General features: G+C 46.0%; 1 protein-coding gene across 2 annotated transcripts in view; it reads left to right on the forward strand.

The window, feature by feature from the left end:
* LOC147890844 (uncharacterized) overlaps window positions 1-23,627 on the forward strand; it is a 115,663-nt gene extending 92,036 nt beyond the window's left edge. Inside the window, exons 11-15 of one of the 2 annotated variants that reach the window (XM_087389534.1) lie at window positions 6,651-6,798; window positions 22,570-22,654; window positions 22,830-22,961; window positions 23,061-23,109; window positions 23,401-23,627. In XM_087389534.1, the coding sequence (XP_087245660.1) occupies window positions 6,651-6,798; window positions 22,570-22,654; window positions 22,830-22,961; window positions 23,061-23,109; window positions 23,401-23,587 (601 nt within the window). In that variant the 3' untranslated portion in view covers window positions 23,588-23,627. Of the gene's footprint in view, window positions 1-6,650; window positions 6,799-22,569; window positions 22,655-22,829; window positions 22,962-23,060; window positions 23,196-23,400 lie in introns of both variants that reach the window. The other variant, XM_087389535.1, reaches the window with a different exon arrangement.
* The last annotated feature ends 628 nt before the right edge of the window (window positions 23,628-24,255 follow it).

The raw sequence follows: 24,255 nt of genomic DNA on the forward strand, positions 1-24,255 counted from the left end.
TGTGCTATGCACATAATTATCAGAAGAGCTTGTTCCACTCAATGTGTAATCTGGATCGTGGAAAATGTCGTCTTGATCATCTGTTTGTGTGCCCGCTTCCAGTCTAGCACAGGTTCTTGTAAAATAGGCGTAGCCAATTCGGCGAGGTTACGTTTTCTCCTAAAAGTTATCCGACATGGACTAATATACTCGCCATGTAAGAAAGGAATAGAGAACTGTGGTCACTGGCTACTGTTGGGCTGCTTGTAGTGCAGTTCGATGAGGAATCTGCTTACTTTGCTGGGGCTTGTCGCCTTGAATATTTGATAGTGCTGTTGCGCAGTCGGACAACTATCCGCTGGTAATCCGATGACTACTTGCTAGCTCGTCTGGTCGATGTGGTGACTGAAGACTTTGACAGCAATGTCGCTTGTCGAACCGTGTATTGTACTTTTTTTGCCAAATAGTTAACAAGTGTTTGTTGATGAGGGATTTTATCAAGTTGTTGCAAACTTGTATGGTCAGAATGGAGTCGGAGTACAATTTGCTTCTTGTTGAATGCTCAATCCAAGACATAGCTTCGTAGACACCTCACTCGTCACAGTGTGTTCACTTGTCCGGAGTGTTGTGGCGGCTATCCAGTTGGTTCTTGTCGTGAGGAAGTCATTTACAGAAGTCGTGAAGGATTTTCGAAAGTGGTCCGCCTTCAAGCGATCTCTGAATGATGTCGCTCATTGAATCGGGTTGTATGCCGTTTCGTGCTTTGCTAGAAGTCGTCTTTGCGACAATACGTTGTTGTTGATTTGATTTTCTTGGGAGCTGTTGCCTCTATTGGTCGATTTGTGTTGTAGTCATTGTAGATCATACGGCTTTCACTCTTTTGCAGAATTGCTATGTAGCAGCAACCGGCAGTCAAAGCTCGAACGCAGTAGAGGATCACCAATAGTGTTAGTGGTGTCTCCAAAAGACTGAAAAACACCTACACATATCCACTCCTAGCAATGGGAATGCCAGGGTTGGACTTAAATTTGATTAATGTCAGAAAAAGAAGATATAGTACAAAACATGCAAATAGCCGAGACAATCATTTGTAGACTAGAAATATTGCATAAAGTTTGTATTTCAGCAGATAGCAACAACAACCACCATGCAGGAGGTGATGACTCGCATATAACAACATCCAATGGTACTCCGACCTCAGTTGGATAACAGTCAGAAAACAGACATAGTCTCAGAAATGATGTGGTGGATAAGGCCGCTACTACATGCTATTAAGGATAGTTATAACTGTCTCTACAATTACAAAAGTATCCACTACTTGCTATTGTGACCCTCCTTTACTAGAGGTCTACTAACCCTCCTTGGTTGAGGTCCACGTGGGTGGAGGACTCATCCTCAACATGTAGCAAAGGAGACTTGAGAACATCCCAATATACTAAGAAGAATTCAACAGTGAGACCATCCTAGCCAGGAGATTTCCATCTACCACATGATTTAACAGCATCACTTAACTCTCTTTCAATGAAAGGAGTTTCCAAGTCCAAAGCCTGTCTTGGTGAGACAATGGGAGTGGCATGCTGTAATAATTTCTGCCTTGCTGAAATAATCTCATGTGATGGAGAATCAGCTTTCCCAAATAGCAGAAAAATTATGAACACAAGCTGCATCAAGCTATGCTCGAGAAGAAGTCCAAACACCATCCGAGAGAAGAGCCTTGCAAATACTTTGAGAGTGCCTCTTATTGTGTAAGCCTTTAAAAAAGGCTTTGGATGAACATCCTTTATCCGAAAAAGCTCTCTGTCGTGCGTGTGTCTCCCATTTAGAGATTTTGCTATTGTCATTGCATTGGAGACAATGTTTAGCCTGGCATTAAATCTGATTTTCTTACATAGCCCTTGCTGGGGGCCAGACTTGTCGGATATAGAATGGGCTCGTGTGGAGCGGCTACAGGTTCTCATGCTATCAAAGATGATCCACGGTAAGCCATCCGTTCCTCACCAGATCATTCATACTGAGTTTGGGTCATCCCCATTACAGCTAGATGCTGCATTTCAATTCATCACATATATGTACCGAGTCAGGGATTATGGGGATTACACTTTAGGGTGCAACATGCTACCATGGTTAGCATTGTCCTCCTCTATGGCTCTCTCAGCAAGAGGTGACCAGAGATGCTGGTATGCATGCACAGAGAGATGGTTTGAGCTACTGGGGCTCCACATGGATAGACTCCCTCCCTTCCAGTACAGTATGGACGCTCGGTTTTCTCCCCTCCTATCTCATGAAGTCAACTAGGTCATCCGCGAGGATCTCTTACAACTACATACATTCCGAACCTAGTTGGGACCGAGTGAGCTTCCAGTGAAGCTCAGCTTCTACAGGGATCACTGCTTGCATATCACCGACGAGGGGTTCATTGACCCACCAGGATACACGCAGATCCACTTACCGCACTCACTGAGGATCTCTATTGGGCCGTTTCAGGTCTCTTCACATAGACTTTGTATCGAGAGCGGCAGAGCAGAGGGCCTACCCAGGGAGAGGCGCATATGCACATTGTGTGACATACATGAGGTTGAGACGGAGGAGCACTTCATCTTTAGGTGTCCTATTTACTATGAGATTCGAGGGCGTTTCTACTGCCTCTTCAGAGATAGCTGTGGGGTTTCGTACCGATTCCTCTCCTATCCAGACCAGAGATGCTTGGCGGCTTCCATTCATGAGGTAGTCAAGCACCGCAAGAGGCTACTTCGATCACGAAGAGAGGAGCAAACTTCTTCCTTGGCAGATCCCTCTCAGAGCTCCATCACGGAGTTCTTCCTACCAGATCACATGGACCTCCACAGGACGAGACCTCGACATGATCGTGACCCAGAGCCACTGAGTAGACAGCTCAGACAAAGGGTGGACGCGCATATTACACTTGGGGATATCCCCTCCCTGCTTAAAGTCAGATCCCAGCCGACAAGGGTTACTGTAGCCCTTGTTAGGCACAGAGTTATGACCAGGAGATGTCACAGGGCCGCACCTGTGAGCGGCCGACAGGACTCTCGCCGCCTCATGCCTCCATTGCCTCATCCACCGTGATGTCCTAATGATGATGATGATGATGATGATGATGAGATTGATATGTAGTCGACCGCTGACATGACTATGTTGTACCTAGTACTTAGTACTACCATTTTGCATTTTTTGCATTTTGCATTGGTGCGGATGCTCATTTAGTAGCTCCACCCTCACAGCTCGTTTGTACCAGGATTTTCACAGTCTCATGGACCCATTGGTCTTCCAAAGACTTTAATAAACTTTCTTTCTTTCTTTCTTTCTTTCTTTAAGCTTAATCAAAGATTGACACGTAACTTTAGCATGAGCAACATTCTCTCTCAGCATAATGCTCAGTCTTCTTATCGCGACCGTATAGATCGTTGGTACAGGGTTGATCCTTAGCACTATGATTATCTCACTACTAAGTTATGGGTGGATTATGGTTTTACACATTCGGATCATGCCCCTTTGTGGTTGAGGATCTCTCTTCATGAAATGCCTGATGATCGGCTTACACAAAGAAGGCTACTCATTGTCAATAATAGTTATTTGGTGCATGATGCATACAAGGTCATGGTTTATGAGGCTGTCCACCCCCTATCACAACAGTCCCGCTTTGGTATTGACTATGCTTGGGAAGCTTTCATTACTAGGATGCAAGCAGTTATTCGCAACTATGGCAAAAATTGCATGAAGAGTATAGCCTGGTAACATTGGCTGTGATTCTTTCCAAAGGTCAACAAGAGCGAGCTGAACTAATAGATTGGACCAACGATGGCGCTCAGAAGCCAACATATGAGTAAGGCTAGAAGTATTAACACCGTGCTGAGGAGCATTATTAAAATCCCAACAAATAAAGGCATGTTGTCTCCAGGGGTAGCCTTGCATATCAGCCCAAATTAAACCTCTATTGCGAGATGATTGAGGTGCATAAACTGAGGCAAATTCAAAATAAATGAGACACTATATAATCAGCCATCTGCCTCGGCTATTATTGAGGGCAACAACTGCCTGAAACTCATGTTTCACAAGAAAAACTACACCTGCTGGTTATGCTCTTGCAATGCCGTTATGTCAGGCTGTAATTGATTGAGATAGCCCCAGACAAGTTTCCATTTCTTGGTTACACATAACCCCTATACATTGAGAGTCAAACATTTTATATGTGACAACATATTTACAGAATATGTACAACTGAGAACCAAAAGTATCAAGTCTGCATTTCAATCTCAGGATTCGGCCCCTGACCCTGAGAAGATACAAGTGTCTTTGGAGAAGACAAAAGAGCCGTTATTTCCTCTTCAGGGAAGAGGGTGCGACTTGCTGTCACAGCAGCCCATGTAAGACCAATTCCTGAATTTTATTGAGGAGAATGACCATTTGAGGATGAACCATTCCATGTATGAGGATGGAGAGGTCTCCGTGCTGTCACAGTTTTTCTTGGACTCTGCCAAGCTTCCTGCAAAGTCTTTTCCTTTACTTTCGATTGAGAAGTAGAAGGCATCAAAGAAGAGGCATTTCCATTCGACACAACCGGAGCTTTCCCCTTATCCTGGGCTGCAGTAGCAGGCTAGTTTGGCTTTTTTAAAACCAGAGCACTACTTCCACCCACACTAGACAACGATGTCTGATCAAAGCTTAATAATCCCTAGTAGGCGACCGTTTGAGAACATGAACCATTTGCTGTCCATAAAAAAGAGGAGAATGTTCCAAGAGCATATGCTTATGTTGTTCGTCCACCGTAATAACTTCAAAGAAGCCCCTGGCTGCATAATGCACTTTGCGTACAAAACAACCACCTAAAGTGTGTGTCAACCAATTACCCACATTAGCTGTAATTGGCATGCGGCCTGGAAAGACAATAATCATTGTGTGTTTGGCATATTCATGCACCGGAGCCACAATATCATCAATCTCGACCTTATCCCAAAGGTGGGAGTAGAGTCTTCCCGTTCCTTGCGAGTAACTTCAAATCCCTCATGCATCACATCATATACCAATTGGGCCTCAAGAGAGGCATGCACAGGGTCATCATGACCCAAATCCTGCTTCTGCTTCTTATGCGAATAAATCTTCATATTAGCCATTTGCTCCTGTAGAAGTTGAAAAGATAGCAGAGACCCACACACATGCGAAAGTAAAGATAAGAAAGAGCAGGCAAGAAAGTAGAAAGTGAGTAAGGATATGCACAGAAAATGCAGCTAAGGTTAGAAGAGGAAAAGAAGGGGTAAAAAACAGTAGAAACGGACAACTGGAAGAGGGCTTAAGCAACAGGACGGTAGAAGACACCAAAGGCAAAAGGAAAACGGAGGAGAAGACCCAAGGCAGACTGAGCAGCAAGAAATGAGGGAGCAAGGAGAGCAAAGAACACACACGCACTTTTTTTTTTTTCTTTGGGGTGAAAACTTGAAGGCTTTATATTACAAGATACCTATCCCAGAAAGACTGGTAAGCCAAAAGATTACATCACGAGAAAATCTCCATGTAGGACAAATATACATCATGATCTATGTAGTGAGTTTGTAGACAATCGAAGAGCGATTGCTGCAAAGAACGACGGAAGAAAACAAAAGTAGAAAGAACTCGATCACCAAAGACTCTATAATTTCTATCTTTCCAGAGAGTACAGAGTGCCGAGTAGCAAACCTAGGTAACTCGAGGATAGATCTCAAACAACCATAAAAGCTTGCCAAAAGAAGCCTGAGGAAATCTTAGTCTCAATCTCTGTCGAAGGATGCTGAAGAATCTCCATGTCTCAGGGCAGTGCCAAAAAATATGAGATACAGATTCTCTTGGAGCTAAACACCTACGGCAAATAGCCGGAGCAATATGTCTGCGTGATAAAAGCTGTCCAGAAGGAATAGCCTCCAACAAAACACGCCATAGAAAGACCTATTGTCGTAGAGGGACCTTGGAGTGCCAAATTTGTTTCAATCTTTTTCTCCACCATTTGACCGGACGATGCAAACACCAAATTTCATTAGCCCTGTCTGATGCCCATGGTGGAGACAACAGAATTTTATATAAAGAGGAGACTGTGATATGAGACACCTTCAAAGGACGAATGGATGAGTGTACAGGAAGAAGAGTCCAATCCTAAAGCATGTCTTGAAGTTCCAAAGGGAGTACACACACACACACACACACACATGAATACAAATAAATAAATAAATATAAATTTATATTTATATTTTGTGTGTACGTGCACGTGCGCGCTTGTACTAGCTGTTCTTTACTGGAGCAGCTACAGTATGCTTTCTTTCCAGTCTTTGTTTAGCATATAAGTAGTAGTTGACTCACTTTGAGACAGCTATGAATGTACATTCTTCTTAATGAAAGGTTCTTTTACCCAAAAAATGTGTGTGAGAAGTTTTTAGGTCTGAAAAGTCTACAGCTTTGTACTAATATACAAACTGGAGTGACTCAGCATGCTGCTCCAATGGTGCCTGTGTCTTTGTTAAAGAGCTGGTGCCTCAGTTAAAAATTCTAAATATGGGACTTCACATGGTTTTGGAGTGGATAAATTGGAGATGGAAGATCAAAATGGCTTAAAATATGACATATTATGGCTACGTATCTGCTCAAATGTGTTGTAAAAGTATTATTGACATGCTTTTGTTGTGCAGATCTGCAGTTGTTATGGGGACTGCAATTCCCTTGATAATGTTTCTTGTATGGGATGCTGTGATATTGGGTTCCTTCTCTTCTGACATGGGTCAAACACAAACTGCGGATCCATTAATGGGGTTGCGCTCTACCAATGGTATAGTTGGTGTAAGTACACCTACAATTCCGTTGAATTTGTTCATGGATAATTTTATGGCTCCTATGGCAAGTAATTAGTTTTAAGAAAGGCCTTTGAAAGCTGTTTTATTTTGCAAACTCATTAATTTTGTTTCATTTTTGTGGCTACCTTTCTTTACTTCAATCTGCAACTCTTATTGTCTATGCATTTCTGCATATCTGAAGTAAAGTTTAGCAGGTTAGATCTGCAATGAAAGGAAATGAATTATGAGATGGAGTTTGATTTTCACATGTCATGCCTTGCTTTTGGACAGTAACTAATGTGAATGGTGTAGCTTGTGTAATTATGTGCTGCATTACCAATTATGCCCAAATATTCTATGTGCATGTCTATTTGTGTATTTGAATGTGAAAAACATGTGAATATAAGGAAAATAGGTACCTAGATTGCCTCACTTTAAAGGTCCTGCTCACAATGCTTAGAAGTTGTTTGAATGTAATCAGGGTGGTAGTTCTAGAAGACCAGGATTGTGACTGTTTAAGCTATTTTTAGAACCCTAGTATTGAAGAGTACCACAACAGCATGGCCTTTTTAAATATAAGGTCTATAACTGTTTAGTTATTTTCGGAAAAAGATCCTTCTAGTAAGTGAGAAATCCTTTAGTTAGATAGGAGTCAATGAGAAATCATCAAACCTGATTCAAAATTAAAATAAGTGTTATTTAAAAAACACTCCTTCCATGGTTGTGCCGTTCTTGTTCACTAACCAGTTTGCAAGCAACCTATGGAGAGGAACTATTGAATAGGGAGCAAGATGTCAGCCTGCGGGGAAGTAGGCAATGTAATTTACTAAATTGCTCATCTACGACAACATGATCTCATGAACTGAGGTCATGAGAAAATTGTCATGCTGATTCGGGGCCATGCCATGCATGAGTTTGTTTAGATGAAAGCAACGGTCTATGTGACATATATTGTATGGCCAGCACCTGTGACCTCTATGGTATGCTAGCAGCTAGACCTACTCGTATCGCATCTCCTCCTTCACCCCACCTTTGGTGCCTCCCCCATCTTCTCATTCTTCTCCCGTACTCCCTGCCCTCACAGACCTCTCCCTCATGCTTTCGTCCCCCCATGCCTCTCTCTTGTTGATCTCGCCCCCATACATGCTACCTAGCCTGCTGCTTCTCCCTGAACCACCACTCAGGCTGCAAGAACAAACTACTACAAAAGACTAGCTCCTCATGCAACCTCAGCCATCTACCAAGTCCCTTGACTAGAGATGTTTAAAAGCACTACCTTGCCACCCCTAAGCCTAGTGGTGACTTGCTCATTGGAGCTTAGTCCACTAGCACCCTTAGGACTACTAAACTAGTACTGATTGTACTTAACCTCCTAACAAGGCACAAGTAGCCTTTAGGCCACTTAGGCCAACAATGTCTTACCTTCTGTTTCCTAACCTAAGGCAATAGTCAAAGCTTAGTCCCCTATAGAAGAGTTACCTCCTTGACACAATGTTAGGAAATTACTTTTTGAGATTGTTCGCACTTTCACCTCTTTGTTTGCTCGCTTAGCCCTAAATGTCCTGTATAAGACTGCCACTACACTTCAAACAACAACTCATGAAAAAATATCTTGCAACTCTATGAAAACTCCACAAATGAATGTAGAGGATAATGCACTCTCATGCAACTAACTTTCTCACACAAGAAGTGTCCCAACATGATTGCCCAATTTTGTTGAAAGGTGGGTTGGATTAATTGTGAAAGTATCACCACTAGGCTTGGCTACAATGGATTCTGGGCTGGACCGAAGTGGATTACAAACAACCAAACGATGGTTGGTAGACGGCTGAGTAGTGACCACCCAATGTGGGAGTGGAGAGAGGAGATTGAGTGAGATAAAGGAGAGAAGCAGGTTGAGATACAAGCTCCATAGTAAGCAAAGGGTGTCTTCTAATTAATTTGTGTGGCCGTCTTGGCTCCCATCTTGGCTCAATCAGTGTCTGTATCATGTCATCCGCTCTATATGCTTGTATTTTCAAGCTACATCTTCCTGGAAGGGATGTGTCTGCCTGATGTCTACTTCACAACTACATAGCATTCTCTCACACAATCTCCCTTGAATATAGCACACCTTTTCTCAACTTAGAGCATATTTGTGTAACTCTGTGGTCCTAGGCGGCAAGAATACTTCCACAAACGATCCAACCCACTCTTAAACAGCATTCACCAAACTGTTTGGGGATTAGAATGCCACCTCACCCTTTGTGAGCCCCCATATGAGGAGGACATTGACCTGCAGCAGGTATGGGACTCAGAACGAGGCCAGGTTGGCAGGAGCAAATGCCACCAGAATGGTGCCATGTGGGCAGACTATGTTGGGACTTCCTCCTGAGCAACAGCAGCCAGAAGGGCTGCAGAATATGACCAAGGGAACGCTGAAAATAGCAGGCCTTATGAGCCATATTGAGGCCTGGAAAGAGGTCAGGGCAGCAGAGTACTGGTCAGCAGAATAGGAGCAGTTAGGCCTACTTAGGGCCGGTCGACAGTCGTGATGCAGGTCGGCCGTCCTGATGTAGGTCAGCCGTACTGTTGGCAGAGTGGCTGTATGGTTGGCCTTTGTTCCTGGTCAGCTTTCATAACAGACTGGTTAGCCAGCCATTAGAGCTTCCATGCCCTATAGAAGCACCCCCAATGGGGGTTCTCATAGAGCCTTCAGCCAAAGGATCTTCAGCAGAAACAAGAGCTGTAGAAGGGCTCTTGGAGCAGCATATAGCGAGCCCACTGAAGCTCTTGGAGAGCACACACGCTGACAAAGATTAGAGGTGCCAGAGAGAGGTGGAATGAAAAGGTCCACATCTAGGAAGTATCTAGGCTACTAGATGGTACATGTATCAGGGCTTGACCATTTTTGTAGCATTCTATTATTCATGTTTTGTCTATACATGATGTGCATTCTCTAGTTTGTGTGTGTGATTATTCCTTATACTCTGGTATATACATGGAGTTACTCTTAATGGTTGTGTTATCTTGGGCAATTTAATTTTCTGCTGCAGTGAGTTGTCTATGTGGAAGCATCTCAGCAAAAGATTTGAGAGCTTAAGCTACATTTGATAGAAATGGAATCATGAATCCAAGATCTGGAAGGTCTGGGAAGCAAGCAGTGATAGTGAAGTAATACAAACATGCAATACATCTCCGCCTATCGGTCGGTTGGTTTCTACATGCAAGGATATGATTACTGCAACAGTTCGGTCCATAAAGACAGAGGTTACTGTAGAGGTGGATAAGAAGGTCAACAAAGAGATGAAGGCACATGAGGCCAGGTGTGAGAATGCAATCAAAATCAGGAATGGGGGGTTGCCCATGTTGGAAGTCAATGTCCCCCACCTGCGAGCCCCCATGGGGGGCATATTACTGTGAGGGGGAGGGATAATGGGGGGACTGCTATGGGCTGCAGGATATGCAGCAGGACAGCAACATGGAGGGCTGCATGGCAGGCCATAAAGGGCAGGGACAGCAGCTTTACTGAACCCCCTGGCAGCCCCTTATATAGGCTGCCCAGGGGGGTTCGGTTGGGACAGCATAGGGGCCGACTGGCCAGTCGGCCAGCCCCCTAACAGCCAACCCCTGGGTCGGCCACCTCTAGGGGCTGCAGGCCCCCTATAAATACCCCCCCTTCCCACTCACTTATTTATTAGCCACAGAAGCTTTCCAACAGCAATGCGGAGTGGGAGAAGTCTAGAGTTCTCAGTTTTGGCAGTGCTCACCTTGAGCTGCGTTGTGCCCACCACTTGGTGGATGAATAATATCTGAGTTCTTTGTCTCTCTTGTGTACGCTGTTTATGCTCTATCTTTTGAGTGAGGTATTCGAGTGTGGTCTACATCATTGAGTGTGAGACAGAGTTGTTCCTATTCCGGATAGGTTGTGAGGTTAGAGAGATTCTTTCCTTCATTTCCAACATGGTATCAGAGCACTATTTCTAGCTCTAGACGCTCTAACATCGAAGGAAGGAGTTCTTCTACTCGAAAGCAACTCCGATGCATATCAGGTTTGCAGAGTTCTATTCTATTTGCTGCACGCGCTATTTGGATATTCTTTGCAATAGACATGTCGAAGTCAGAAAACTTCTTCAGCCACTGCTCTTCCTTCCTCCTCCTCCAGTTGTGTTCCTTTTTATTCTATCCTTAACTTTGGACAGTCCGGCAAGCTCGATGGGACAAATTATTCCATCAGGAAAAAGATTCGGAGTCATCTTGTGGCTCGGAAGTTGTGGAAGCTCACAATGGGAACAGAGGCAAAGCCAGAGGATGTTTTAGACAACAAGGTGAGGATTCTTGAGCCGCTAATGCAGACGAGCTCGAAGCATGGGAGGATAGAGATGGCTTAATCATAGGGACAACAATGGACTCTTTGATTCCTCACATCCAAATGGTAGATACGTCAATGGAGGCATGGTCCATTCTAAAGGACTTGTACAAGATAGATTAGCACTCCTCCTATATTGACTCTACAACATCAGCAATTTAAGATGAGTGTGGATGAGGGAGACTCGGTATATGACCACTTGACAAAAGTCAAAGTGGTAAGAGATCAATTGGCAGTGGTTGGTGAAAAGGTGGATTCTAGTCAGCTGGCACTACTGGCACTTGGTATGCTATCTCGCAGCTTCAAGGTATTCGTCACCACTGTGACAACAGGAGAAAGGACCAAGCCCGTGACAATCCAAGAGCTTGGGCCCTTGTTATTGTAGGAGGCAGCTTGTGAGAAGTTGTACAACACGGACGACAATAAGGCACTTTTGGCGAAGGACAAGCCCAATAAGGGCAAGCCCAAGGACTCCAAAGGCAAGGCCGAAGTCTCAGAGAAGAAGAAGGTAAATGTTTCTACTATGACAAGCTTGGTCATTATGCAAAGGACTGCCAGAATAAGAAGGCAGATTAGAAGAAAAAGGAGTCCAAGAGCAAGGAGGAGCCAACAGACTCAGCCAATGTTACCACAAGAGAGCTCTTCTTGTGCATAGAGCACTACTCCGCTCATGTAGCGAGTAATAACAAGGAGGGCTGGCACATGGACAGCAACGCTTCAAAACATATGTCCAATAGGAAAAAGTGGTCGTATAGGCAGTATTCCGTTCACCACCACAGTAGGAGAAGAAATATAACATATCCAGTGTGTTGTATGTTCCAAATCTTTGCAAGAATCTGCTCTCTGTAAGTCAGATGAATAAGCATAACATGTGAGTACTCTTTGAAAATGGAGAAGTGACCGTCACATCCAAGGAAAATGGATAGGTGGTGGCCCAAGATGTCGACGAAAATGGTTTATACCAGTTACATGCCTTAGTTGTACATGGAGACCACGGGCACTCAAAGTTGTGGCATGAAAGGTTTGAGAGGTGAAAGATATACCGAAGTGGCAAGCTGCCATGAAGGCAAAGATGGATGCTATTTTGAAAAATGACACCTGGGACTTAGTGGACAGACTCAACAAACAGAAGGTAATCAGTACTAAGTGGGTGTACAATCTTAAGTTCAAGTTTTATGGGAGCTTGGATAAGCATAAAGCCAGATTGATGTTGAAAGGCTATGCTCAGCTGAGGTACATGACTTCGACGAGACCTTTGCTTCCATAGCCCATATGGTCAGTATTTGGACACTGATCGCTCTAGTCGCCTATCACGGTTGGTCCATATATCAAATGGGCATGAAGTCATCATTCTTGAACGGAACCCTAGAGGGTGTATATGTGGATCAGCGACCCAGTTTTCAGGTTCCAGGGTCCGCTTCAAAGGTTGAAGAAGGCTTTATATGGGCTGAAACAGGCCCCAAAGCCTGGTACTAGTGCATCGATGAGTTCTTCTCGAAGATCAGGTAGAATCGAAGTCCAATAGATGCAAAACTCTCTCTCTTTTCAGATGGGGCACAAAGGTTGGTTCTTATCTTAGACGTGGACGATATGATTCTTACTGGTGACCACATCAGGCTGATCTCTCAGGTCAAGAGGCTACTCATGCTGGAGTTCGCGATGATAGACTTGGGATCTCTCCATTACTTCCTTTCTCCTTTTCCATTGGGCTCTTGTGTCAGCTTTTTGTGAAACCCAAGGAGAATCACTGGAAGGAAGGTGACCTAATGCTCCTGGCTGCTCGCCCTGCCCGCCCTGCGTGCCTTCTCCCTCCCAATTCCTTCCATGTCTCTGTCTCCTCTCCGCCCCTGCCTCGCCACTGCCTCCTCTCCGCCCTTCCACCCCCGCCTCTGCCCTCGCTCCTCTTCACCTCATCTCTGCCCTTCCGCCATCCCTCGCCTCCGCCTCCTCTCCGCCCTTCCGCCGACCTCTCCCTTGCCTCCACCTCCTCTCCGCCTTCCCTTCTCGACTCCACCTCCTTCTCCCTCCTCGCCTCCACTTCTCCGCCTCCTTTCCGCCTTTACCCCCCTCTCCGTCTCCATCTCCATCTCCGCCCCTTTTCGCCTCTACCTCCTCCCCGCCTCCCTCGGCGCTTCCTCCCCCCCGCCTCCTTCTCACCCTCTTTGCGTCCCCTTTCTCAACCCCCCCCCCCCGGTTGCTTTCTCTACCTTCATGCTGCCCCCCCCCGCCTCTTTCCTTTTTCGCTTCTTTTCTTCACCTCCTCCTCCTCGCATTTTCCATCCCCCCTCGCCCCACCTCCTCCTCCTCTCCGCCTCTTCTTTTCCTTCCTCTTTCCTTCACTCGTAGTAGATGCATTTGTGTTTGTTAGGAGGAAGAAGATCTTGGTGGTGACCTTTGGTCTGGCCAGAGGGACTCTATGGCAGCACCCTCGAATCCCACAGCCGTTAAGATCCTTCTTTCTCCAGCCGACAAAAAACAGGTATAGCAAGTAGTACAGTCCCTCCGGGACAAGGCGATTGTGGGCCTCACACCCAGAAGGTGACAGGTGCGATCTTTCTTTAGCCGACAAACAATAGGTACAGCAAGTAGTACAGTCCCTCCAAGACAAGGCGATTGTGGGCCTCACACCCACAAGGCGACAGGTGCGAGAGTGGATCCAGGCGAGCTTGGCACTAGAGGGTGACCACATTCAGGAGATCACCATCTATGGAAGAGGCGTCTTCCTCATCCAACTGAGCTCCCCCGATACTGCCTTGACACTTGTGGAGCAGAGCCCCATCCTCCTTGGCCTGCATTTGGTGTATCTCTTTCCTTGGTACCATGGCTTTACAGTGGAGGACGACACACCATGTTCCCCGTTTTCCAGTCACACTCCACTTCCCAGGGCTCCCAAAGGAGTACCGAGCCATCATCCCCTCCATTGGTTGGGCATTTGGCACCATGCTCAAGTCTCCTCCAGCTTCGGCCGTATCAGTGGCAGCAGATGACGCAGTCTCCAGGATGAGACTGGAGGTTAGAGCCCAGAGTCCCTTCCAGAGTTGATTTTCCTAGAGAGCCTTAAAGGGGGTACACTTCGCCAGTGAATGGAGATTTCTGGGTTACCAGGCCAGTGTATTCGTTGCAAACAGATGGGTCACCTAGCCAGAGATCGCCCCCGTGGCCAAGGCCGAGCGCCTCCCCCCCCACCTCCACAAAGTAGGCAGAGTCAACAGGCTAGAGCCCAGTATCCCCCTAGACAAGAGCAACAGGATTCTCAGACCCCCTGGGTGACCCCCTCAGAAGGGGATTGGACCCAAGTTAAAAAGAAAAAGAAACCAAGCAAACAGGCCCGCAAGCGCCGTAGGCAGACGGCTAGAGGTAGAGAGAGAGAGAGACAAGGTTTTTCGAGAGGCACCTAAGGAGCAGCAGCAGCAAGAGCCCTTACATGGAGACCCACCTCCCCCAGCGAAAGGAGCCACTACCTAACAGGAGCCCTTATGTCGTGGAGACCCACCTCTCCCAGCGGAAGGGGCCAGTGCCCAGTCAAATGATCCTCCCGTATTGGAGGTTTGGCGTCTGCATCCACCCTTGCATCAGCAGCGAGTCCCAAGAGCTCCTGATGCTGCGATGGGCGGAAGCTGCGGACGTTAGCCGGGTAGCGGCTGAGGAGAAGCAGATCCAGAGCGCCGGCGAGCTTGATCAGCAGGGGGCATGTGGTCGCCCCTACTCCCCCGCACCCCCTCCCCCTCCAGATCCCTCTCTCTCTCCCTCTCCCTCTCCCTCTCCACTCCCTCCCCCTGTCGAATTCCTCCCGCCCCCTCCCCCCCCTCGCCCCTCCTGCTTTGATCACCCTCACCACCCACCCCCCTCCCTCCTCCCTCCCCCTCCACCCCACTCTCCACATCCTTAGGAGGTTCTTTAGCCTCCCTCCCCTCCCCTACCTCGGCAAACAAGTGTAAGACAACGTCCCCTTTTGCTTCCTCACCACAACATCCGGTCCATTCAAGGAGGGAGCTAGAGGGAAGGGGCTCGTCCTCCCGGTCAGCAGCTCCCAATCTCCAGCCTGGGCGTCCCTTACTGTGGGACTTCTAGAGATTGGAACCCTGGAATTATTTGGAGATTCTAGACTCTTACCGTTTACCGCTAGAGGTAATGTTTGTGGTCTTGCAGCCTCGGAAAGGGGGTTCGATCAACATAGTGTGCTCTCAGACACACCCCATTTGGAGATTCCAGCTGGCCTCCACAGGGTTGGAGAAGTGGTTCCCAGTGGTGTTTGATGCTATCAGATTTCACGCATGATGGACCAGTGGATGGAGCCACAGGGACTGGACCTTTGGCATGCCCATGGTGCAACTGTGCTTCACGCGAGAGAAGACGATGTGTGGTTTGGCGGTAGGAGTTATCAAATTGCCGCTTGAGGCAAAGGTTGATCAGGCATACTAATTTATGCGGAGTTATTCAGGGTGGAAGTCTCCTTTATGATGAAGTGGGCACGGAAGATTGGCGTTGAGTTGGTGTGGACTACTCGCCCTCCAAACCCCCCAGCGACGTCACATAAGGCAATCTTTCTAGAACAGGCACCCACTCACAGGAGAGCCTTGTTTTTTGCATCCCCGTCCTCATGAGCTGGACCATAGTGAGTTGGAACGTGCATAGGCTGCACGACTGTGCTCGTAGTCAACGGCAGTACCTGATACTCCGGCAAGAGTTGCAGAGGGCAACGGTGGGCGGACAGTGGACATCCTTTTGATTTAGGAGCATATGTTCTCAGTATGAGACATCAGACGGCGACACCACCTTCTCCTAGGGAGAGGTCCGGAGGTGTGGTCCCCTGCTGTAGGATGGAGTGGAGGGGTTTGCATCTCGGTCTCATAGACAATGGCTCCAAATGTCTATGATCAAGGCGAGCATATCCCAAGACGGACAGTTTGGATGGGAGTTAGGACGGGAGAGTCCAGGATTGGGATCCTGAACGTGTATGCCCATCGTGGAGACAGCACCGTCCGGCCTTTTGGAGGAGGCTGTTAGAGTGTTTTTCGGATGTAGACTCCTTGATTGTTGGAGGGGACTTTATCAATCTAGAGTTTGGGGAAGACAAGCAGGGCGGCGCCTCCTTCTTTGAGATGCCAGCAACAGAGCGGAGCACCTGGGAGCTGTTCATTTTCATGATCAGTGGCAGAGTGGCAAGAGCCAAATTTCAGCATAATACGTGGCAGCCTCCTTTTCTCTTTCGGGCAGAGGAGACATGATGGACTGCTTGAGAGGCTAGACCGCTTCTACGTAGTAGTACTTTACTTAGAGCAGCCCTACGGAGGTCTTCCCCAAAAGAGGGTCCGCATTCAAGAGGACCTCCTGCAAGACGAGGAGATTCAGTAGGTCATGGCAAGGATTTAGGAGCAGTCAGAGGCGGCACCGTGTGAGGGTTGGGCTTCGTGGGTGGCCGATGCAATCCAAAGGAGCAGTGAGGAGTTGTAGGCTCATGCCCTTAAGCAAAGGAGGACTCTTCAAGAGCGCGAACGGGCATTGAGGAGAGACCTCGCCTCCATAGAGCGGCAGGGAGCAGGACCCAGGTTCTTAGTGGCTTAGTTGACAGGTTCGAGAGCACTTGCCTTGAGCTTCAAGGCACGGAGATTCGGCGGGCTGAGTTCTCCTATCACTCTTCTCGGGCCCGATGGATACAGCAGGGGGACAGGATGACGAAGCAGTTTTTTCAGACCATTGGGCCACGATCGGAAGGCACGCAGCTATAGCGTCTCTTAGATCCACAGGGCATCATGCACACTGACCTGCAGGAGATTTTAGACCTGACCATAGGTTTTTACAGCTAGCTCTTTCAAACAGAGAGGATGACTCTAGCTGGTCTTGTGGCCTGGGAGGTAGTTTGGAATCACGTTCCGATAGTAGTCTAGCAGTCTGGAGGAGCCTTTCACGGATGAGGAGCTTTGGGAAGCCCTCAAGGCTCTCCCAACCCAGAAGTGTGTTGGCGAGGATGGCTTGACTATGGCCTTCTTCCGGAACTTCTGGGAGATTATCTCCACCCCTTTCTGACTAGCTTGCCAAGAGATTTTTGACACGGGCTCCCTCCCTCAATCCCTGAGCACAGGGTTTATTTGTTTGATTCCGAAAGGGGGAGATAGGTCAGATATCCAGCAGTGAAGACCGATCGCTTTGCTTGATATTGCACACAAGATCCTCACCAATGTCTTGAGTTTGCGGTTACGGCCCCATCTTACTGACATCATTCACGCCACACAGACCGGGTTCGTCCAGGAGCGTAGCATCCTGCACAACATCTTCACATTCTGGGAGGCAGTGGATTGGTCCAGGGAGAAGTCACAGCCGCTGGTCGTCCTCTTCTTGGATTTTGAGAAGGCTTACGACAAGGTGGAGTGGTCCTTCCTGGAGGGTACTATGCAGAGATTGGGTTTCTCAGACAAATGGGTCAAATGAGTTTCGGCGCTTTATGTGGGGAGCTCTAGCTGGATGCTTATCGGAGGACACACGGATGACCCCTGTCCTCTCTCTCGCTCGGTTTGCCAGGGCTGCCACTTGCTCCCTTTCTCTTCTTGTTTGTGGCGGAGGCTTCACAGGTGGCGGGCCTCATAGGGTTGAGGCTCCCAATCATGTAGGAGGAGGAGCTGCTAGACTGTGAGTTTGTAGATGACATGACCTTGTATGTAGAGGGCATGATAGTGAGTTTGGAGAGAGTCAGGGGAGCCCTAGCTATCTATTGTGAGGCCTTGGATGCGTGGATCAACTGGACAAAGTCCATAGGTTTCTTCACAGGCGCTGAGGAGACATAGGAGATTCGTGACTAGGGGAGCGACTTTGGCTTCAGATGGATACCGCAGGGCCAGACAACAAGATACCTTGGATGCCAAGTTGGTATTGACATTACAGCAAAGTAGCAGAACACCCCGGTCCTTGAGAGTGTTCAGCGCAAGCTTCTCTACTAGAGCTTGGCCAAACTCTCCCTAGCAGGTCGTGCCTTACTAGCAAACTAGGTCCTTGCCATGGCCTAGTATATCGCCTCCTGCTGGTGTTTTCACAGTGGGTGCATTGGGCAGCTCTGATGGTTGGTTCGGAACTTCCTCTGGGCAAGTTCGGAGGGCAGGAGGAATACTAAATCTCGGGTCGCTTGGCAGACGGTGCCACAGGGCGACTTGCAAATGCATGCTTACAGTGATTCGGATTGGAGTGGAGACTATGATACCAGGTAGTCCACAGAGGCGGAGTACCGAGCTGCTTACATTGCAGCATGTGAGATGTTGTGGCTCAAGTGGATACTTGAGGATATGGACGTGACTCGGGAGGAGGCAACAATGGTCATGTGCGACAACCAGAGTTGCAATAGCCATCGCGAAGGACCCAGTGTTTCATACACGGACGAAGCACATTGAAGTCCATTACCACTTCTTATGGGAGCTGATTATCGACAATGTCATGGAGCTAATGTACTGTCTGACCACTGACAATCTTTTTGATGTATTCACAAAGGCTCTCCCACGGGAGCAGATGGAATAGTTCATTCGACACATGGGGATCAGCCCACGGAAGATGCGTTCAACATGCATGATTGTAAGCCTATAGCCACTCTTATGGAGCCGGGGTTGAAGCTTACTATGTATGATGCAGGTGAATCAGTAGATGTCACACTTTACAGCCAGGATGTTGGATGCCTCATATACTTGTGCAATACACGGCCTGATATTCAGTATGCAGTATCTCAAGTGAGCAAATATATGCACAGCCCAAAGATAACACATTGGCAAGCTGTAAGATGCACAAAGTTTTTTGGCTCGATGTTTCCCAGGGGGGGCGACTTGCAAATGCATGCTTACAGTGATTCAAATTGGACTGGACACTATGATACCAGGCAGTCCACTAGTGGTAATTGTTTCTTTTTGGGCAAAGCTTGCATTTCTTGGCTGAGCAAGAAGCAATCTATAGTGGCTACTTCCTCATGAAGCTGAGTACAGGGCAGCTTTCACAGCGATAGTTAAATGTGTTGGCTGCGACGTTTGTTCGCTGATCGTCTCTTATTGAAGGATCCTTCTCCAATTCTCACTGAGTCAGAGTGCTATAGTAGTGGAAAAGAATCATGTGTTTCATGCTCGCACGAAGCACATTGAGGTTCATTATCATTATGTTAGAGAGAAGATGCATGCAGGGGAGATCAGTATGATCTATGTGTCGACACATGATAATGTTGGAGACATCTTCACCAAAGCACTTCCACGTGAGAAGTTTGAGGCATTTCGCAGTGCCCTAAACTTATCTTCTTGTGGGGTGTTTAATCACTACCTTGTACACCATATTGACACTGCAGGGGGGTGTTAGAATTATTATTATATTCTAGGAAGTGGCCAATGTAATGTAATAAGTGGGTTAGGGGCACTTTTCCCTCTTAGAGGTTTTTTTCCCTAACCACAGTCGAATCTCTAACTTTGGTTAGTGAGTAGATAGGGTTTTGTCACTTAGACAAAACCCCTCATCTCTTTCTTGTACTTCACTTCATTTCAAAGTGATCTACGTTCAGCTCACTCTTGCTATCCATTTTTCTCACAGTGTGGGAGGTAGTAGCCAATATCACTGCGTGGAACATTTGGGTGGCTCGCTGCAGTCTGGTGATGGGTGAGCATTGGGTTCCACCCTTGGCTACCTTGGTCGCCATCTGGCAGGATATCGTCTACACCCTCCACTCCACCTGGGACCATGGGACCCCCAGGCTCTAGGGCGACTATCGCGAGGCGTGCTCGATTCTGCAAGGCTTGGCCTGCAGGGATTTTTTATATTTTCACTTCGCGGGGGATTCATTGGTTGTATAGTCCCCCCACGTGGCTGTTAGCCCTAGTACCAAAGATCCCCTAGGCAGTGAGCTGGGTTTCTCTGGAACAGGCCGGTTTTTCCTTTCAGCCTTTTCCCGGATTTTTCCATACTCAGCACCTTCAGGGCTGCTGTCACTAGAAGGAAGGTCTACAATTGCTGAGGTATCTGAAGGGCACTTGCACATACAGGATTACATACACCACAGGGATTGAGTTAGGTAGATTATGTGGCTCAGATTGGGTAGGTGACAGCGACATCAGGTAATCGACTTCAGGGTATTGTTTTGTGCTTGCATCAGGGGCCATCTCTTGGCTGAGCAAGAAACAACCCTCAGTTGCCCTTCTTCTACAGAGGCGGAGTACCGAGCTGCTTGCATTGCAGCATGTGAGATGTTGTGGCTCAAGTGGATACTTGAGGATATGGACGTGACTCGGGAGGAGGCAATGAGAATGAATTGAAAAGTGGTCAACCAAAACAGGTACAAACTGTTGAGCATGACAATGAGGAGCTCCAAAGCAAAAATGATGCAACTTAGCTCCAGTTGCTACCACAAGGGCCACCACAAAATGACATTAGGAAGTAATGCAAGAGGCAGCCACAAATCTCATGGGTGGATCAGACATTGCACCTGGTCAAGCTACACAAGTCAATAATATGAATGACCCTGTTGTTCCACTAACACATATGCACAACAAAGCTAGTGAAATTCTACAGCAAACTAACATTCAAAATAAAGGACAGGATGCAACATAGATGCATGGGACCCAGTTGTATAACCAATATAGACACGGCAACTCGTCATTTCATATCATACAGGATCATCAGTTCCAACAAATGTCATAAGTATTTGCTAGTAGGGCATGAGAAGAGTAATGACATGAAATGAAACATAAATGGGTCGATCACTCCAAACAAGGTTGCAGCAAGCAGAAAACTGAGATTCGAAGGCTTAAAGAAATCATGTCATAGAAGATGCAGCAAAAAATTCTTCTGCAAGATGCTCTAGTAGTAGGAATGATACGATACTGACCACAATGACTATACAACAAAAACAACTGCAACTTTCAGATGGCTTGAACAACAAAGAAGAGGTAGAGGCTAGAGTATTCACTCTACCAATTGCAAGTCTCTTGTGATGACCGTAAAAAGAAATAGTGCAATTCCAAGGAAGATTGATGTAGAAAGAAGAAATAGATGCAATACAGGAATCATGCAGCATCGCAATGCAACCTGTTTGTTGGGAATGAACTTTTGGAAACATTTCCAAACATTTGGCTGTTTGGAAATGTCTATTGCATGCACCTGCCCAAAAAGATAAAAAAGTAGAGAATATATTTAAATGGAAAAATAAGCCATTGGCATTTTGCTATGTAGTATCTACTTTGGGCTCATGGTGATACATAGATATGGCTTCTTCTATGCGGATGAAATATCAATCATGGTTTGTTTGAGAATGAAACTTTTGGAAACTTTTCCAATGTCTATTGCATGCACCTACCCAAAAAGATAAAAAAGTAAAAAATATATTTTAATGGAAAAACATGCCATTGGCATTTGCTATGTAGTCTCTATTTTTGGGCTTATGGTGATACATAGGTATTACTTTTTCTATGTGGATGAAATATCATTCATGATTGGCCATTATGGTTGGCCATTACTTTTTCCTTATGAGAAGGGGGAGGGGGGTATCTTGAGGGGGAGGACTCTGATAAAGTGAGGAGGGGGGAGGAGGTCAGGTGGGGCACCTCCTGGAGGAGGTTCTCTTCCAAAGGCACCTTTTAGTAAATGTAAGTAATGTGAGGCTCATTGGTGAAGGAGGCGTTGTGATGAGTTCAGTGCTCGTTCTCTTTGAGTGCTAAGTGTACTCACTATTGCCAAGTGAGAGCAAAAATTAAAGGCTTTTAACCATAGCTTATGTGTATCCCCCTCTCCTTTGTTAAAAGAAATTAATGTGAATTTCTAGGCCAAAAATAAATGGCTCAAACTCCAGGAGTAAATGGGAAGCATCTCTAACACCAAATGACACTTTTCATCTTTTTGGTGAACCCACATGAAAGAGAAGTATATTGAGATTGTGAACGAGTTCTCATGCCTTTCTTTGCTCTATTTGTGGTGTTGAGAAAATTACACTTAATAGATATTGACCATATAACAATATATTATTTTTTGACATTAAAAAATAATGATTACCTGATCACCAAATGGACTTCTTTTACAACAGTAGTATATTGACTGTTCTCATACCTTTGCTCTATTTGTGGTTTCTCAGAGCCACAGTTCTATGGTAATAAATGTTGAGAAATTCAAACTTAATAGATTTGATCATATATCAATAAATATTATTTTGACATTGACAAGTAATAACAAATATCAAAGATATGTACTTCTTTTACAACAGTAGGATAATGACAGTTCTAATATTTGAAAGTTTTGTTGGAAGACCTACAAATTCCCAATTTCTTAACTTCGGTGAGCGGTTCTTTTTTCCCTTTAAAATGTGGCATAATGCTCCTTTATTATTATTTGGTGTAGTTAAGGCAAGGAAAAGTAATTAAAGTCAGCCTTTCTATTGGGTGTAGAGAAGAAATACAAGCATTAACTTTGCCTTTTCCTCTTGTGCAGCCTGTTATCGACATATTTTCACTGCTTGCAATTGCAACTTCCTACATTGGTTTTGTGCTTGGGCTGGCAGATTTTCTCTCGGACTGTATGTTGCAACATTCTTATACCATATCTCATCTAATGTACTTGTGTTGAAGTCAACAGTTAAATCTGGAATACTTTTTGAATGCAAAAACACCTTACCTATATTTACCTCTTCAGAGATGCAAGGTACAGAGTTCTAAGGAGCTGCTTGTCGTCTTTGTCTCTTCTTGTGGCAGTACTGAATTTGCCAGCTGGCAGAGGCAGGCAACCTCTTCCATATCTGCTATGTATTTTCCCTCCACTTGTGCTGGCCTTACTGAATCCAGATATATTTTATAGAGCTCTGGACTTTGCTGGAACTTACGGCGGTATGTATTTTAGAATCTATTTCTCAATTACCTTGCTAACACCTGTGATCTTCATGGAGCTGGGCATGGTAAATGATTAGCATTTATGGTGTTATGCAGTGTTGGTATTATTTGGGATCCTACCAGCAGCCATGGCATGGGCTGAAAGGTACACAAATGTCTGCCTTCCTTCTCCAGTGCCCCCTATAGTTCCAGGCGGTCAGGTTGTGCTTGGCACCATCATTGCAGGTGCAGGTTGCATTATCATATCAGAGATTATTTCATCGTTATTCTTTGGAATGTGATGCCTATCTGGCACTTTAGGTGTATTCATGATTTTTTACAGCACAATGACCAAAAAACTTTTGTAAATAATAATTGCTCATATGTCCATGATCCATCTTTTTACTTTTTCTTTCTCGATACATGCGTATATATTCCTATAATAATTTCCGAGCAGGAGGGGAATAATCGAAAGAGCTTGTACAAACAATGATGGAGAAAATGTGCTAATTGCACCATCATATGCCTATGATCCAGATTTCCGGTCCTTGCTCATATGGTGTCCTCGCTCGTATGGCCTACTCTTTCTGGATACACATCCGAGCAGGAAGGTGGAAAAGCCAAAGAGCTCGTCCAGAGAATGATCTGTAAAATGTGATAATTACTTGTGTGCAGAAAAAAGAGTTTATATATTATTTACATAATCGGTTTACATCACATGAATCATATAAAAGATTCACCAAAAGAGTAACTGTCACAACTGAGGTGAATTGCAAAAACAAAAGAAAGCACTTGGTCATCAGGCACTCAGGCTTCTTCTTTCTTAACCATCTGGTTTTCTGAGACTTTCGGTCTCTCAGCAGTACATCCTTGTAGATTGTCTTGTGGAGGATCAGGCTTAAACCTCGCAGTACCAATTTCTGTAGAGTCAGGATCCATGTGACCTAGTCCACGAGCAGCAAGGAGGGGAGTTCTTTTTCTTGGCAAGGGGGCTCTGAAGAATGGTTCAGCAGAGGGGGGGGAACCAACAGCACAGACAACATGGGTAGGAGGGGTAACAGCAGCACAGGTAGAGGGACTTGGGGATGCTGGGCTATTTAGAGGAATCTCCTTGGCCGAGACATGTCGATCAGCTTCAATAAGTATCCTTATCACAATGGTTTGTGAGTCTTCAATGCAGCTGAGTGCGTGTAGTTCAATTTCCATGTTCAACTGAGTGTGTGCCTCATTGTAGAGCTCTATGGGTTTGTGGATGCGCTTTTGTTCCTGTCCCACCAATCAGCAAACAGATTGTCAGCAGAGATAATCATGT

Source organism: Dipteris shenzhenensis, chromosome 18 (assembly GCF_047967505.1).
Source record: "Dipteris shenzhenensis isolate YYH24624 ecotype China chromosome 18, Dip_SZ_1.0, whole genome shotgun sequence".
Lineage (NCBI taxonomy): Eukaryota > Viridiplantae > Streptophyta > Polypodiopsida > Gleicheniales > Dipteridaceae > Dipteris > Dipteris shenzhenensis.